Genomic DNA, 16,626 nt, shown 5'->3' on the forward strand with positions numbered 1-16,626 from the left:
AAAGTTCTGTGTTCATACTATTATATTAAAAAAAGGTGATTCTCTGGGAATTATCACACAATCACCTTGATCCCACATGCCAGCAAGATCCTCCAGTGGAGACTTCAACCCAACTTGAAACAAGAACTGCCTGTAGAGCAAGCAGGATTCAGGAAAGGGCAAGAGACAAGGGATATCATTGCAAATGTTAGATGAATCCTTGAAAAGGCCAAAGAGTATTGAAAGGATATCTATATGTATGTCATCGACTACAGCAAGGCATTTGATTGTGTGAATCATCAGAAAATCTTGGCCCCGCTATGAAGCATGGGTATAGCAGAACACTTGGTCGTTCTCATGCACAACCTTTACAATGAAGAAGATGCACCAGTTCGAATGGGAAAAGGATAAACAGAATGGTTCAAAATGTGTAGGGGCTTAAGACATGGTTGCATACTCTCTCCATATTTATTCAATTTACAGTGGGGGAAATAAATATAGAAAGTGTCAAGATTTTTTGTTTTCAGTAAATATATTTCCAAGGAGGTTATTCACATGAAATGTTCAGCAGACATCAGTATTAACTCAAAAAAATCTGGAAATATAAAGAATTCACAACATTAAAGTCCATAAATAAAGTTATGTGTAATACATTGGAATGACACAGGAAAAAAAGTATTGAACATACTAGGAAAAAGCAGTTCTTAAACTTCATACCTTGAAAAAGTCCGTAAAAAATCTGTAAATAGTTAGAACGAAATTATTCTTCCTATCTATGCAAATTAATATCAGCTGGGTTAGTAAATTGATGGTCTATAAAAAAGGCTTTTTGTTACCAAGGTGTCACACAAGAAACATCTCATGATGGGTAAGAGCAAAGAGCTCTCCCAAGACCGTCGCAACCCTATTGTTGCAAAAACATAACCCATATTCAGAAGAGTAGTCAGAAGAGTAGCCCGAGAGACAAGGACCACTCAGAAAGAGCTCCAGAAACACTTGGAGGCAGCAGGAACCATCGTCACAACTTTAGGCAATGCACTCCACTTCTCACGCTCACCCCTGACAGTAGTTTAGAGAACTACCTAAATATGAACAGTGAGGCCTTTAAGGGGGCCTTGTTTCACTGCTGCCTTCACCAATTTCACCTCCACGGGATACCTTATTGATGGGGAAACCCAAAAAGAAAGACCTTCCAGTACTGAACAACCCCAAGATGATAAAACACTTCTCTGAAAATTCCTGTCATGTAACTTTCACAAATTCCACCTTCTTCGAAATAAATAAACCAAGGTACGGTTAGAAGAAGGAATAGCGTGTGGGAAGACACGCATAAAAAAACACACAGATGAACCATATTTGTGAAGATTCTGCTAATGTAGAGCATTCCCTGGGATGGCCCGTTTATACTCGCACGGGGGTTTGTGTTTAATTGGACAAACAGAATGCAAGTCCAGGATGAGTCAAAATGTTTAATCATTTTCTTGGAATTGACAAACTATAAAAATTAAAAATGGCTATATCTCCAGAACTATTTTTGTGCAGGATATAGTGATTCATGACCTAGGGAGTTGATCGAGACACACCGAAAGGGACGGGTATAAAACGCTCTGAAACACCAATTTTGATTTCAGGAGATTGTCGGGTTAAATGCCAGCGCAACTACAGGAGACCTCGCATGACTTTTATTTTGAAACCCGTGGCTATGGAGAGAGAGTGATAGAGAGAGACATGTTCCGGTCCTCCAGCCATTACGCTTCCTGTTTTCACAGAGGCGTAGGACGAAAACAGAAGTATTATCTGTAAACAGTTTGATTTTGTCCCCCTGTTGAAGACGTAACGGAGGTAATTGCAGTACGTTATTGTTAATAGTTTTTTTTCTTTCAAGTAAATTAAACTAAGCTGTGCTGTGTGTTTAATAAAAAAGCAGTTTCTTTTAATGTTACTGCATCATCGCTAATAATATCAGTACTCTTTAAGCTAGCTGTTGTTCAATTATTAATGCAGAGGTGACTCTGTGTCTGTTTATTACTGCACATTTATATTTATGTGCAATTTTCTGAGATTTTTCCCCATTGTGAAATGTAAAATAAAAAAAAATGTTACAAGGTCGCTGTGCTATGCTAGTGCTAAGCCGCTAATAAGATTTATGCTAGCAAGCTAAGACGCTAAGCCGTTCTTTGGCGTTGGGATAATAGCTTCGTGTAATTTAATTTTGGTCTTTGTTACATTTTGAGATTTCTGACAGGATGGATGCTTCAGCTCGAGCGCAAACCTTTCAGCAGAAAAAGAAGAACCCCGGGAAGGTGAGTTAATGCTGGCTACTTAGCAGAGCTGACTGATTAGGACATGGCGGTGTGCCGGTGTTGCAGGTTTGCTAGTGACCGAGCTAGAGAGAACTAGCTGTGTTTACATGCAGCCTAATAAAGCAGGTGAGAGTTACAGTGATGCTGAACCCGCTTAAAATGTGTGATAAAATCACTAACGCGCGGCCCCGAGTGGCTTATAGGTTTTATAAAAACAATAGTGTTGCAGGGATGACGTCATTTTGTACCGGAACCTGGAAGTTAGCTTCACATTGGTTCCGTCGACAAAACCCAATAGGATTTTCCCATAGGCTTTTGTATTATCGCAAAAAATAAGCTCCGTGAGCAACAAAAGTTTACAATAATAACACGTTTTATCTATGAAGATAATTTTCACAAATGAACACAACTTCTATGAATTTTGTAGCCTGAATACAATCGCTAGAAATAAAAAGCTAATGGTATGCTATAAACGAACTACACCACGATCGCGCGACTTCCAACGTGACCATCACCAAGCTTCTGACAAAACTTTTCCAAACTTGATTTAAAAACATTTTCCATAATACGGATTTACTCTGTGGATGAATCTTCCAAAATGACGTCATATCTATATTATAAAAATCCAGTGCAGAGTAAACCGTGTAATTATTACTGATATTCTTCCGCCACGCAGTGAAGCGCTGGTTGCTAAGCAACATAAGGTTAAATGATTACGTCATTTTATGGACAGAACAATGGCTTACTTAAATGTACCTGTTTTAATCGTTTAAAACAATGTATATAAGAGTGGGCGTCGTAACAAGGAGACAAAAGTGAAGGCAAAATGTCTCTGAGGCCCTCTAGTGGCTGGCTGCGGTACAATTAAGCTGTTTCACATACCCGATGTTTACATAAAGTCCACAAGACACGATAATAACTGCATATACACAAATTAACCAGTTAAAAAGTTTACATACGCTTGATTTCATAATCAACACCTTGATTACACCTTATGTAATAGTTGTGTACGAGTCCCTCAGTTGTCCCCAGTGTGAAAAGATGGATCACATCATATAGCTCATGTTGGAAAGGCGTCAAATATGCAGAAGATGCTGGAAAAGTAAAGAATGTGCAGGACCTGGAGGATTTTTCTGAAGAACAGTGGGCAGTTTAACTGCTCAGGACAAACAAGGGACTCATGAACAACTATCCCAAAACATAAAACAGTCATTTGATCTTCCAGGTAACATCACAGTATTAAGAATCAAACATATGTACTTTTTGAACAGGGTAATTTTTTATAAATTCAGCTATTATATTGTCTTGTGGACTATATGTAAACATCTGTTATGTGAAATAACTTATTCAGAGCAGTACTAAATAAAAAAACATGATCCCTCTTGTTAACATTGTTAAGATTTGGCAGATTCTGCAAGGGGTATGCAAACTTTTTGGCACAACTGTATATCTGTGAGCGTGGTCATTAAAAATGAGTGCACAATGCTTACACAGAAAGGTATTCACAAGCATGAAGCGAGTGTGTGGAGGAGCTGTTCTGCAAACACTGAAACACACTCTCTTCCTTTGACCTCTCTTGCTAGGATCTACAATTAGCTTTATTACAAAAGAAAAAAAAAAGATTTTCTAATCTTCATATTATTTCCATGCTGACAGTTTGTATAGATGTATTTTGCAAGATTTGTACTTCCAACTCTGATTGCAAATGCCTATTATTGTGTTTATAACTTTTATTAACAGTTGTTGTTATTACCATGTGTGTAAACACTATGGAAACAAAAATGTAAAAATTCATGGCCTTTGAAGTCCATGTCCAAAAAGAAGCAGGTAGTCATTTTCAGATGACTTTCTGGAAACTATGAATGTGCAAAATTATAAAGTTACACTTTATCTGCATTTTAAACCCTACTCTTTAAATGGGTGGGGGGAAAAACAACTTTTTGTATTGGAGCATTGTTTTTCAGCTTCATTTTTTAGTGTAAATGTCTTACTAGCTTTTGAGTTTTTTCTTTTTTATTAAGTTGTTGAGCCAGTGCTGTGTATGCATTGCATAATGTGAAGCTCTCGTCAACAGAATGACAACAAAGATCTTCAATGCATGCTCACAAGTAAGAACTGAGGACAGATGCTTCTCAGGGGTCATAACCCCATACGTCTCTTCTGATTTTTAAATCGCACACGAGCACTGGTGCATATGCGATATTAAGCATAAACCCTGTGCAGTTTGCTACCTAACTTTTTTTATCTTGAGGTATTAGTCATGAACTGTTGTTTTCATGTCTTCCTAAATAATTCCCATGCTGTAGAGGGAAGAGACAGAATGCTGTTCTTCCAGTACAAGTCTATGACTAACTGGTAGGGTCGATTGTGGCTCCATAACCTTCATACCTACGAACAGCCTCCTCTGCTAATGGAGAGCATCGAAGAGGAGGACGGATCACAGGAGTGTTGGGGTATTGTTCCCAACCTCGCTTACTATTGTCTCTCTAACTCCTCTTTATCTCTCTCTCTCTTCGACGGGTTTACTTGTCATCTATGACAGAAAAAGCAGCAGGTCTACAGTGGGGACATAGGTAAGTCTTGCCCTCAGAGCCCTGTTCTCTTCTTTTGACCTTCAGAACTCTCTGGCCTTGGTGATGTCATTGCCATGTGCCATGTCTGAGGTCTCTAGAGCTTTAATGTAACACAAAACCAGCCCCTATGGCCATGATGGGATTTAACTGTTTTCAAGAACCATTTTCAACAAAATGATTAGTGTTGTGTCTTGCATTTATTTTTCTAACACTATTATTGCAGGGTGTCCGTAGGTCCTTAAATTCCTACCCAGAAATTAGCGTATGTTTTACAGATGTTAGGCCTAAATAAGTATCGTCATAAATTTGAATACGTTTGGTCTTTGATTTCTCTCTACCAGCATTCCTAAAAGAATAGTCCAGTAGTTTTTAGACCTACTCCAGTCTTTTGCATCCATTTTATTATTGATTGGTCAGTTGCCAAAGGCGACAATTTCGACTTGTTTTACACCAGGTGTTTAATATAATGTGCATTTTACACCAAAATAATATTTTACACACTATCAAAACAAGTCAGCCACAAAGTTCTGGAAAAATATCAATCAGGTGTTGGTTATAAAAATAATATCCCATGCTATGAACATCCCATGGAGAACCATTAAACTCATTGTTTTAAAAATGAAAAGAATCTGGCATAACCACAATTCTCTCGCCAAATTTTCATGACTGGGAGGCGTTACTCAGAGAAGCAACCAAGAGACCAAAGGTAAAGGAGCTGGAGAGATCCATAGTTTGGCTGCATGAAGTTGTTCATTGGAAACCATAGCCTGGATACATCACAAAGCTGGACGACATAGAAGAGTGGCGAGAAGAATGCCGATTTTTAAAAAAAAAAAAGCCATTTGGAGTTTGCCAAAAGGCATGTAATAAGCAAGCGATTCAGCAAATGTGGGTAAAGATTCTTTGGTCTGATGAGGCCGAACCTTTTTCATTTTTTGAACCAATTGCTAAGTTTGACCTCAGAACACCCTCCCCCGAGTGAAACGTGGTTGTGGTAGCATCATGTTACGGGGATTTTTCTCATCAGGAGGGATTAGGTAACCAGTCAGGATTGAGGGCAAGGCAGAGAGCAGTCTTGGAAGAAAAGCAACCCAGTCACACACAAGTGGATGCTTGTGACAGAATGTTGATATTCATGTATAGAAGCTACTGCAAAGAAGTTGCATGTGAACGGTTTTTCCTGTGAGAGTATGTTGAAGAGAACCTGTTTCTCTCTGCAAGATACTGGGGCAGAAGTTCACCTTCCAACTGGACAATGATCCTACATATGCTGCCAAAGCTATGCTGAAGTGATTCAATGACATGAACTTGAATATGGTACAATGGGCAGTTCAGTTAGACTTGCAGCTGGAATTGGAGGCAAAGATGGTTGTATCAAGCATTGACCTGCTGGAAGAATACTAACAGATTTCTGCCATTTTCTTTTTATTAAATTAATCTTTGTGCCATCATTTAAAAAAAAATTACCCATCAAATGTAGACATTGTAAATGAAATGATAAACAAAACTTCCCAATTAAGTACATTCCAGGTTTTGCATTACAAAATGCTTAAATAACAAATAAATACATTTTAAATGACGGCAAATTTGGTTTTAAATTACGTTTGAAGTAGCATTCAAAACGTCCTAAATTTAACTTGATACCTGCAGACACCCTGGTATCTGAATTTAGCCTGAACAACATTAGAAACGTAATGTCCTGTATCACTGACTGGATGTCTGCTTTGGGGCGTTTGCGAGTTATTTCACATGAGTTAATGAATATTTAAAGCCCAAATTTTCTCCAGGAGTGTTTAATGTTGCAGCAGATTAATTGAAGGAAGCATTGGGATACGCTTTCCTAATAACCAAAGACCAGTTCACAAGCGTCAGTGTCATTTGTCAGGTGAAAAGGTGGACTTGTTCTCATGACTTGTCCATATAAGATCGGTTTCTGTTGAACAAATCTGGCGGGCAGTGGCCCAGAGGGATGTGGTCCAAAGCCAGTTCAAGCAGGAACTTTTTCAGCTTTTGTACTGTATGTTGTATTTGACAACATTCAGTAAAGGATAGCTAATATCCAGTAAAGGACAAGTCTGACTCGGGTGGTGTTTTGCAGAAATTGATCGGCCTACTGGTTAAAACTAGAACGTAACCACCTGGAATATGACACTGGGGTCGAAGTGCATCTGTAAGAAACTTGGAATCCTCTGGAAAGTTAACAAAACCTTCCTCGTTCTGGTCATCCTTAATTTCTGGAAGACCACATAGTTTACAAGCACCTTAGCCGCAATGTGATTGACTCCAAACCAGTGCTTTCTTGGTGGACATGTTGACCACAGGAATCCATCGGGACTCATTTGGAGGGAAGTTCCTTGTAGTCCACTCAGTATGTGCCTTAAGATTCCCTGGCATCAGAATGGGTTTTGTGCACATCCAGAAAGCATACCCATCTTGAATTTATGGAGAAATGTTAACCATTCACAAACCAATTCTCCATAAGTTTCTGTTGGCAAGTTCTGCAAAACATCAAGCATGATGTCTAAGAGAATTTGTGAACAAAAAAAAGAAAAAATAGGCCATTGGATCAGTTCTGAAAATTTTAAACATGATCCAATATCTATAGAATCAGCCAACTGTCAGCACAAATAGTGGTGCTTGATATCGGATTGGGACATCCGTACTTGGTTGTTGTTTTTAAGCACAGTGTTTTGACCAGTAGAATTAATCAGGACTGAGTTTTTATATGTTGTTCAGTAGTACATTTTCAAATGTGGCTCACTTGGTTTGCCACAGCTTTTCCACTCTGTTGATGCCTATGTGGGAAGCGCAACAATGTAATTAATTGCGCTGTTGATTTTGAAGTGTACTTACAATCATTTTGAATGATTTAAAATGTCTAGAGCTCTCTTATCGTGTAGTATCATGCTATATGGGATGCAATCTTGTCATTCTAATTTATGCAACTTCCATCAGTGTTCACCAAGAATGGATCCCTTCAGACCATACCCGCCCTCAACAAACGGCTGAAAGCTATCACAGATCCAGTTATCCCAGTCATCGGTACGTAATATAATCCTAATGAGAAAATGAAGCACATTGTGGAAATGTGAGTACTGAGTGTGTGTGTGTGTGTGTGTGTGTGTGTGTGTGTGTGTGTGTGTGTGTGTGTGTGTGTGTGTGTGTGTGTAGGTCTACACTATGTATGGGAGTATCGCAGCCCCAGCCAGTCAGTAGCTCCTCATTACCAGTGTAGGCTATGTAAGGTGCAGCGACTGCAGAATGAGATGGTCGCTCATATTACTGGATGGAGGCATTGCTTCAAATACTTGGTAAGGCTTGTAGTTCTCAAATCAAATGTAGTTCATCGTTTACTCCGTTTATTAACGAGAGGCTATGGCAAAATATTTCCATATGTGCCATAACAGTTTTCTCTCTTCCTTGATCAACAGAAACATGCTCATCTAGAAAAAATGCCTCATGGAGAAGAGGAAGCAGCCAAGAGCCCAGCTATCAAAAAGGAAATAAGAGTAATTGCTGCTGAGGTGGAGAATGCTGAGGGCAGAGGACGAATCAAGGTGGGAATCAGCAAGTGCAATCCAAACATGTACACTTCATTTATATTTTGTAATCTACTACATGCATTAAAAAAACTTTGTTTAAATGTTCTCAGAGAAAGCATTCATCACATACAGTACACATTCTCAGGCATGTGTTTGTTTAGGATGAGATCAAATTACTTTTGTTGTTCAGTTTGTTTTTTGCTGTTGGAATTGCCTGGTCACATAGTAGTTTAACTATGTATAGTAGGGCTGCACGATTAATCAAATATCGATCGCAATTACGATTTTCACTGCCCACAAATACACGAACATGATCGACTGTGATACTGACGTTTAAAGTTCGTCATTCACTCATAGAAAACTCTGCTGCAGATCAAATCAAGCGCTTCCTAAACTTACAGCCAATCACCATAGAGTGGCGCAGGGATTACATCATTTTTAATGTGAAAATCCAGAAATGAGATAGCATTTTAGTGCTCGAGCTGCCAGCTTCACTTCGAGCTCCAGAGCTTGCACGAGGGGAAATCATGACCCTAACAAGTTGCTGTATGAGAATACAGACGTTGTCGGGGATAATAAAGGTCATCACGCTGAACAGAAAAAAACTTTGCAGATTAACTGGTTCAGGTATGCTGTGTGCAATTCCAAATTTAAAAAAAAAAAAAAACTGTATGAAGATTCATCCACAGAGTAAATCCATATCATGGAAAATGTTTTAAATCAAGTTTGGGAAAGTTGTCGAAAGCTCTGTGATGGTGACGTTGTCGAGCGACCGTGGTGTAGTTCGTTTATAGCATACTGTTAGCTTTTTATTTCTGGTGATTGTATTCAGGCTTCAAACGTCATAAAAGTTGTGTTCATTTGTGAAAATAATCTTGATGGATAACATGTTAGTATTGTAAACTTTTGTTGATCACAGAGCTTTTTTTTGCGATAATTCAAAAGCCTGTGGGGAAAATCCTATTGGGTTTTTGTCGAGGGAACCGGTGTGATGCTAACTTCCGGGTTCCGGTATAAAATGACGTCGTCGCTGCACATCTCTGTTGGATGATTTGGCTGCGTCTCTCCTCTTGTAAATACTGTTATTGCCTTTTCTGCATTCGCCTGAATTGTTTTCATTTGGTTGCATATTTTAATTTGGTTGATTTCATTTTTCTTTTTACTTATCCTATATTTTGGGTACAATTTCATTTATATTTTGCTTCTACGAGATCATGAAATTTAAGGATCAATCTAATTTGATGCATAGGTTTATACATTAGCAGGAATGTAGCACATCATGGAGGTGAAAGCAGCGGTCTGTTTATTTAAATGTGAAAGTGCAATAAAAATATGTTGCTCCTAAAATCAATGAAAAATCATGATAAATAATTGTGATCTCAATATTGATCAAAATAATTGTGATGCTCATTTTGGCCGTAATCATGCACCCCTAATGTATAGTGAATAAAAGGAAGCACAGTGGCACAATTCTTGTTTTTAACTCTCATGTTTTAAGTTGGTCCAGGGAAGTCGAGTGTTTAATGTTTAATTATGGAAGTCTGATATTTGTTATGTTATCACATGTCTCACATTTTTCATTATCTAGGACTTTTTAAAAAAAAAAAAAAAAAAAAAAAAAATTTGTGATCAGCTTGCCATGAGGTATCCGAAGTACTTTCCCTTCTGTGTCACTATTACCGGAGAGATCCTTGCATAGAATGACTTTCTTTAGATCATGCAAATTTCAGATGATCCATTTGTCTATTTTCTCTTCAGATTGTCTTTAGGGAACCTGGTGATGTGTTAGCCTTTCAGCACATGAGTAAGTCCTGCCTCACTCTGCAAAATTCAGCTGTGCACTTCTAATGGCTGCTAGTATTTTATACCATATCAGTACACCACCTCTGGCAGCCATGGATTAGTTGGTTGTGCTCAGAAATTATTCTTGTGTACATATAGTTGTGTATGTTGCACCGTGGTCCTGGGAGCACAGTGGTTTATGTTCCAATATGTACATGGATAGGATAATGCAACAAATAATTGTGTATTAATGCGTATTCCCTGTGTTTACTGTTTGTCCTTTTGTGTATTTGCGTGCATCAGAGTCTGCATTTCCTAGTGTAATGAGACAGGGTCCTACAAGTCTGCTTGGACCAATTCCTGGAGATTTTCACGAAGGTTAGTTTAGCTGTATATGTATGAAGGTTTGATTAAAAACTTTGTGGACCTATTTTGGGAGTCTCAGTGAATCAAAAGACAACTTTGCATCTACATTCTCTTGTATTTTCTCAGGTAGACATTTTGGTGGTGGTTTATCGGACTCACCCTTTGCAGATGAGTTCACACCTCGGGGTGGCATGATGTCTGATTTTCGTGGCGGTCCGGGTGATGCCCCCATGAGGAGCCCTGACCGCTACGGTAATTCCAATTAATAGACTATTTCCATGTCTAGACCTGCCCAGATGGATATAAAATGAATTACAAACTGTGTATTCAAGAAAGCATTCAGGCCCCTTAATTGATTATTTTTTAAAAACGTTTTACTTACTCTATGAATGTTTAAATAAAATGTTTTGTCATTAGTGTGCAAAAATGCTCAATAATACAAAAAAAACAGGATTGTAAATTTATTTATAAAAAAACTAAACCATTGATTTATTGAATTAATTTGCCAAATTGATTAAAATTCACATTGTCATGATTTGGGAATCCCCACAGCTGACATTATATGCTAAAAACAAGGCATCAGGTCAAATTAGTTCTTTCTAGACCCCAGAGACAGGCCTGTATTGAGGTACAGATCTGGGTAAGGGTACTGCAAAAAGTTTTGCAGATTTGAAAGTTCTGAAGAACGCCGTGACTGCCATCATTCGTAAACGGAAGAGGTTCGAGACCACTGAGGCTCTAACTAGAGAAGCCACCCACCCAGTCTAAACAAATGGGAGAGGGTTTTGTCAGGAAAGTGAACAACAGATGGCCAGGTGGTAGAGCAGGTTGTAGACTAATCATAGGGTTGGCGGTTCGATTCCCGGCCCTCATGACTCCATATGCCAAGGTGTCCTTGGGTACCGAACTCCATGTTGCTCCTAATGGCAAGTTAGTGCCTTGCATGGCAGCTCTGCTACCATTGGTGTGTGAATGGGACACTGTGTAAAGCGCTTTGGATAAAAGTGCTATATAAGCACAGACCATTTACCATTTAGACCGACATTAAAGGCAGTAACCTAAAACATGCAGCCAAGACAATGCAGCAGTGTTTTTGCCAGGTGCTTCAGCTCGGGCAACTATTCACCCAGAATAGTGGAACAGTGATGCATCTAGAGCTTGAGATGTTTTGCAGACCAGAATTAGAGAAGATCCCAAATTGTGATATTTAATCTTTTTGAAAACCTGGAAGCCTCGATTTCATTACGAATTATTTTTGCCAGATTTATGAAAAATGGACACACTGTCAAATTAAAGAAAAAAACCCTGAGGAGGTCAGATGGTTGTGGTATATTGTGGGGGTCATGTTACTGGCATGGTTTGGGTCCACTTGTCACCTTTTATAGTTAAAGGTCACTACAAACTTGTACAAAGTTCTTCTGACTGGTCCCTTTTACCCTATGATGAAATATTTCTATCCTAATGTAAGTGATCTTTCAAGATGTTAGTGCCCACATTTGCAGTGCACAGGGGCTCATGGAATGTTTTTAAAATTATGCAAATCATAAGCTATGGCAACTATAGTTACCAGATCTCAACCTAGTTGAACACCTATGGCAGATTTCGGATTGATGTGTTAGAATACACTCTTTAGCACCATCATCAAAACACTTGTTAAGGGAATAGTTTTGGAGGAATGGTGATCTGTCTTTCTAGTTCTGTTCCAAAGACTTGAAGAATTCATGCCAAGGCACATTGTGGCGGTCCAACACCTTATTTTTGTTCCTTTACTTGGTCACCCATGTAGTAAATATGGACTGCATATCAGTTCAAGTTTCTACACACCATAAAACATGAGTATGACATAGTGCTCTGGAGCATTTATGGGTAATGGTGCAGATCTTATATTTTATTTATTGCTATCTAATGCGAGACCCTATGTCCTCACCAGGACCAGACAGAATGATGGGAGGTTCAGAGAGCATGCAGTGTTTATCCAACAGCAGATCCATGCACATGGGCTCAGATGGATTTGGAATGGGTCCACGAAGCGAGGACATGGGCAGAGCTTACTCTGATGATCTGCTGACTAATAGCGGCGAAAGAATGATGAGATCTAAAGGCCCGGAGTCCAACAACACCCTCGCAACACTTCTCAGATGTCTGGTATAGTTCTATATGTTTGTCTTGTGAATATTGAAAAGCTTATTTACATTGCACTACTGCCACTGTAGTTTACAACAAACTTACGGTTTAATTCCATTAACGTATGATGATTATCTGCAAGAGAAACATGAAGCTAAATTCTAGTCAAGAAGCCAGCAGTTATACACTGTGGACGCGGGGTTTATTCAGTCTTGTTTATTTTAGGACACATTCCGCATTGAGTGTGAAGATGATGCTCAGATCGTGCTGAAGATCACACAGAAGCTCACGGATGTCTTGATGGAATACCGCCTCAGGAGTATCTCCTCGGTAACAAACGCAACTGGAGTACTTGGGGTGGGGACTATACCACCGTAACTTTAACGATACCTTACTAGTGACGTTGAAGTGCTTTTTGCATTTAGAAAGGAACAGCAATTTCTAATACTTTTATAAGGATCCAAAATTTGTCACATTTCCCTTTCTTTTTGTTTAAAACTACTTGTTCTAAAGTCCATCCATCAAAATGCATTTTGGTTGGTAGGTAGACTATACAGAGTCAAATCACTCATCTGAGCCTGTTCATGAAATCAAGTAATATCCACCAATTTTCACTTCCCACGTTAGCTAGGCATGCGTATTTTATTTATATTTGTGTGCCTGTTATGTATATTTACCCATGTATTAATTTATACATTTTGATTCATTTATTACTACTAACCTTGCTTCTGCCATAAATGTAGCACTTGATGCTAAACATGCCCTTAAAATAAAATTAAACTCTTAACCCCATGTTAGCTAGTCTCTGGCATAGCATCATATCCTCTACCCAGACAGTACATAAGCTTTGGCAGAAAAGCACAAAAGCAGCTTCCGTCATGAATCATGGGAAGATTTCGTGGAAGCCAATCATCCCAGCCAGTGAGCAGGGGCAGTTTTGGACTCTCTTTCGCAGATAGCTATGGCATCATGGCAGTTTGAACTCTCAAGGGCCTTTTACACTGAGTGTGATTAAGCGACGCGAATGTACAACGCGATGACACTCACTAGCAGAACACCATTTTGGCAGTACCAATTAGTTTAGCTTAGCTTAGGATCTTGGCGGGTTTAAAGCAAAAAATTTATTAAATTAATAATGAAACATTCACTTTTTGAAATCCCAGCGTAGCTCCTATCTTGGGTGAAGTGTCTGGCTTGTTCCTGCTTCGGCGCCCGGGAACAATCAGCACCAAGCCATACACTTCACCAGGAAACACTTGAGGCCATGGCCGCAGAGCTGTGGTCCAGCTCCCAGTCACCATCAAACTGATAGTGAATGACACCATGATGGTGACGCTCACTTACTGAGATGAGAGCTACTTGGGGTTTTTGCTCGACTACAAAACAGCGAGTGTGTTTTCATTATTATTATTTTGCTTTAAACGCACTAAGGCCATAAGCTAAGCTAGTACTTGTGCTTTTGCCGCAGGTAGATGGCCGAGCACACCGCTTCTCCTTCATCTCATAGGATATGATGCATATATACACCTCTCTCCATAATGTTTTATTTTAGCAACAAGAAAACTGGTTGGTTGTCTCAAGTGGAATGTTAGTTGCACCACCGATGTTACTATGGCAACCAGTAGTAGGAACGCCTGCCTGCGACTTCATAGTACAGCGACTTGCAGCGATAAAATTGCTGTGTGAGAACGTAGCATTGTTTCTCTCATCGCTCCGTGATGAAAACCGGCCATCCAGTTAGATTTGAGATTTAGATCACGTGTCCAGAGCCGCTGCTGTTGCACAAAATGGCGAGATTGGTGGCGCTATAGCACAGAGAGCGGTTTTGAAAAAAACAGTATAAACACCGAAGAGTATTCCGGAAGAGAGATGAGAACGGATGATGAGTTCTTATCATTGGTGTCTGAGAACAGAGAACTTTTTTTGATAAGTCACAGCAACATCCATTTTCAAATCCATTTTCTTTCTTTTTTCTGTGCTTCGTAACAGGCTGTGTAGCTTGTGGTGCTACGCACCGACATATAAGTGGTGATCCTTCTCGGTGGTCAAAGATGATAGGCCGATCAGCTGTATAGTGGGTTGCGCCACCTAGTGTGTAGGCGTAAAATGCATTCTCGGTCAGCGCCACCTATGGTGCAGGTGTGAATTAGCTGAAGGCGAACAATCGTTTTGCTTTCGGTGTGAAAGCATTATTCGTTGGTGACACTTTGTGTTATTGCGTCACACTCTGTGTGAAAGGGCCTTCAGCCTCCCAACGATACAGCAAATGATTCATCACTGCACTACTCTGAAGCCCAAATTTAAATAGCTTATTACTTCTGAATTGGACTGGCTTTTAATAATGCTTATGTTTGAAAGCTCCTGTAATACACATACAGACAAGATCATGTAATCAATTTGCATGTTGCTTTGGATTATTAGTCGGAATACATTGGGTAATGCTTGATTATTGTGTAATTGAACTGCAAGGGTTCCATACAAAACTTTTTTTTTTTTTTTTTTTCCTTAATCTAGCATTGTGACTAAAATATGTATTATTTTATATGGCCAACTTTGTAGTGCAGTATGGTGTTCCTATTGGCCACGGTCCTAAGTGTGTTAATTCATATGTTTTCCAGGGACCTAGTATGAATTCTTCCCGCCTGCCACTGAGCCCCGACAGATTCTCCGGCAGTATGTCAGGTGCTCAATCAGCGTGACTGCCACTAAACTTGCTCATACACTTAACAGTTGTGATCATTTGAGAATTACAGGAGAATTATACATCAGAAGTTAGTCCAAAATAATTGCAATGAACTTGATTTCATCTCTCCTCTCTCTCTTGCAGGCCCTTCAAGATTCTATAACTGAGCAGCCCACATGATCCTGTCCAACTTATTCTTAATGTGGCAACTGTTTTAATGTATTTCAGTATGAACCTTTTTCCTTTAATATTTTAAGTTGAGGACTAAATGACTTGCTCTTTGCAGTACGTGTTTAAAATAAATCAGGATTGATCTGACTAGTGATTTGTCAATCTTAATGATTGTTGGTGCAGTTCTAGAAATGTTTTGTACACTGATTTCAATAAAGTAATAAAAAAAAATTATTTTTTTCCAGAGCTGCTATTTATATAGTTCCTGAAGCTATAGGTGCATCTCAATTTTTAATATTGTGGAAAAGTTCATTTTTCCCCCCATAATTTAATTAAAAAAATGGAACTTTCATATATTCTAGATTCATTACACAAAGTGAAATATTCAAGCCTTTTTTTGTTTTAAGCTTGATGATTATGGCTTACAGCTCATGAAAATCAAATCTCTAATTACTATAGTAAAGAACTTATAGTATGGAAACGTCGACATTCTGAACAGTATGTTAATTTATCCACGCAATACTTGGACGGGGCATGCACAAATTATTGCATCAATGCGGCGTGGCATGGAGGCAATCGGCCTGCGGCACTGCTGAGGTGTTCTGGAAGCCCAGGTTGCTTTGATAGTGGCCTTCAGCTCGTCTGTATTGTTGAGTCTGGTGTCTGTCATAGATTCTCTATGGGGTTCAGGTCAGGTGAGTTGGCTGGCCAATCAAGCACAGTAACACCATGGTCAGCAAACCAGTTACCAGTAGTTTTGGCACTGTGGGCAGGTGCCAAGTCCTGTTGGAATGTAGTCGCATTGACCCTCTACTTGAGAAAATGCAGTGGACCAACACCAGCAGATGACATGGCATCCCAAATCATCACTGACTGTGGAAACTTAACATTGGGCTTCAAGCAACTTGGATTCTGTGCCTCTCCACTGTTCCTCCAGACTCTGGGACCTTGATTTCCAAATGAAATACAAAGTTTACTTTCATCTGAAAAGAGGACTTTGGACTACTGAGCAATGGTGTTTTTAGTACAAATATGTTTTGAGTTAATTCACTGATTAGAGCTCTTCTCAGGTCGACAGTATTTTTCTAGTATCTCATTTCCTT

At 39.2% G+C, this 16,626-nt stretch overlaps 1 protein-coding gene across 3 annotated transcripts; it reads left to right on the top strand.

Annotated features, from left to right (window-relative positions):
* The first annotated feature begins 1,674 nt into the window (after nt 1-1,674).
* On the top strand, nt 1,675-15,757 carry LOC108256544 (uncharacterized). Of its 3 annotated transcripts, none has more exons than XM_017453520.3 (13): nt 1,675-1,821; nt 2,214-2,282; nt 4,825-4,855; nt 7,811-7,897; nt 8,027-8,166; nt 8,287-8,412; nt 10,156-10,201; nt 10,483-10,557; nt 10,672-10,797; nt 12,476-12,690; nt 12,895-13,026; nt 15,288-15,351; nt 15,497-15,757. In XM_017453520.3, exons 2-13 carry the CDS (start codon nt 2,226-2,228, stop codon nt 15,517-15,519), a joined length of 1,122 nt encoding a protein of 373 aa, XP_017309009.1. In that variant the 5' UTR covers nt 1,675-1,821; nt 2,214-2,225; the 3' UTR covers nt 15,520-15,757. The 3 variants fall into 3 exon arrangements, with proteins under 3 accessions (XP_017309009.1, XP_017309011.1, XP_017309010.1); XM_017453522.3 differs by having other exon boundaries at nt 1,676-1,821; nt 12,895-12,999; XM_017453521.3 differs by having other exon boundaries at nt 1,710-1,821; nt 2,225-2,282.
* The last annotated feature ends 869 nt before the right edge of the window (nt 15,758-16,626 follow it).

This window comes from Ictalurus punctatus, chromosome 23, assembly GCF_001660625.3.
Source record: "Ictalurus punctatus breed USDA103 chromosome 23, Coco_2.0, whole genome shotgun sequence".
Taxonomy (NCBI): domain Eukaryota; kingdom Metazoa; phylum Chordata; class Actinopteri; order Siluriformes; family Ictaluridae; genus Ictalurus; species Ictalurus punctatus.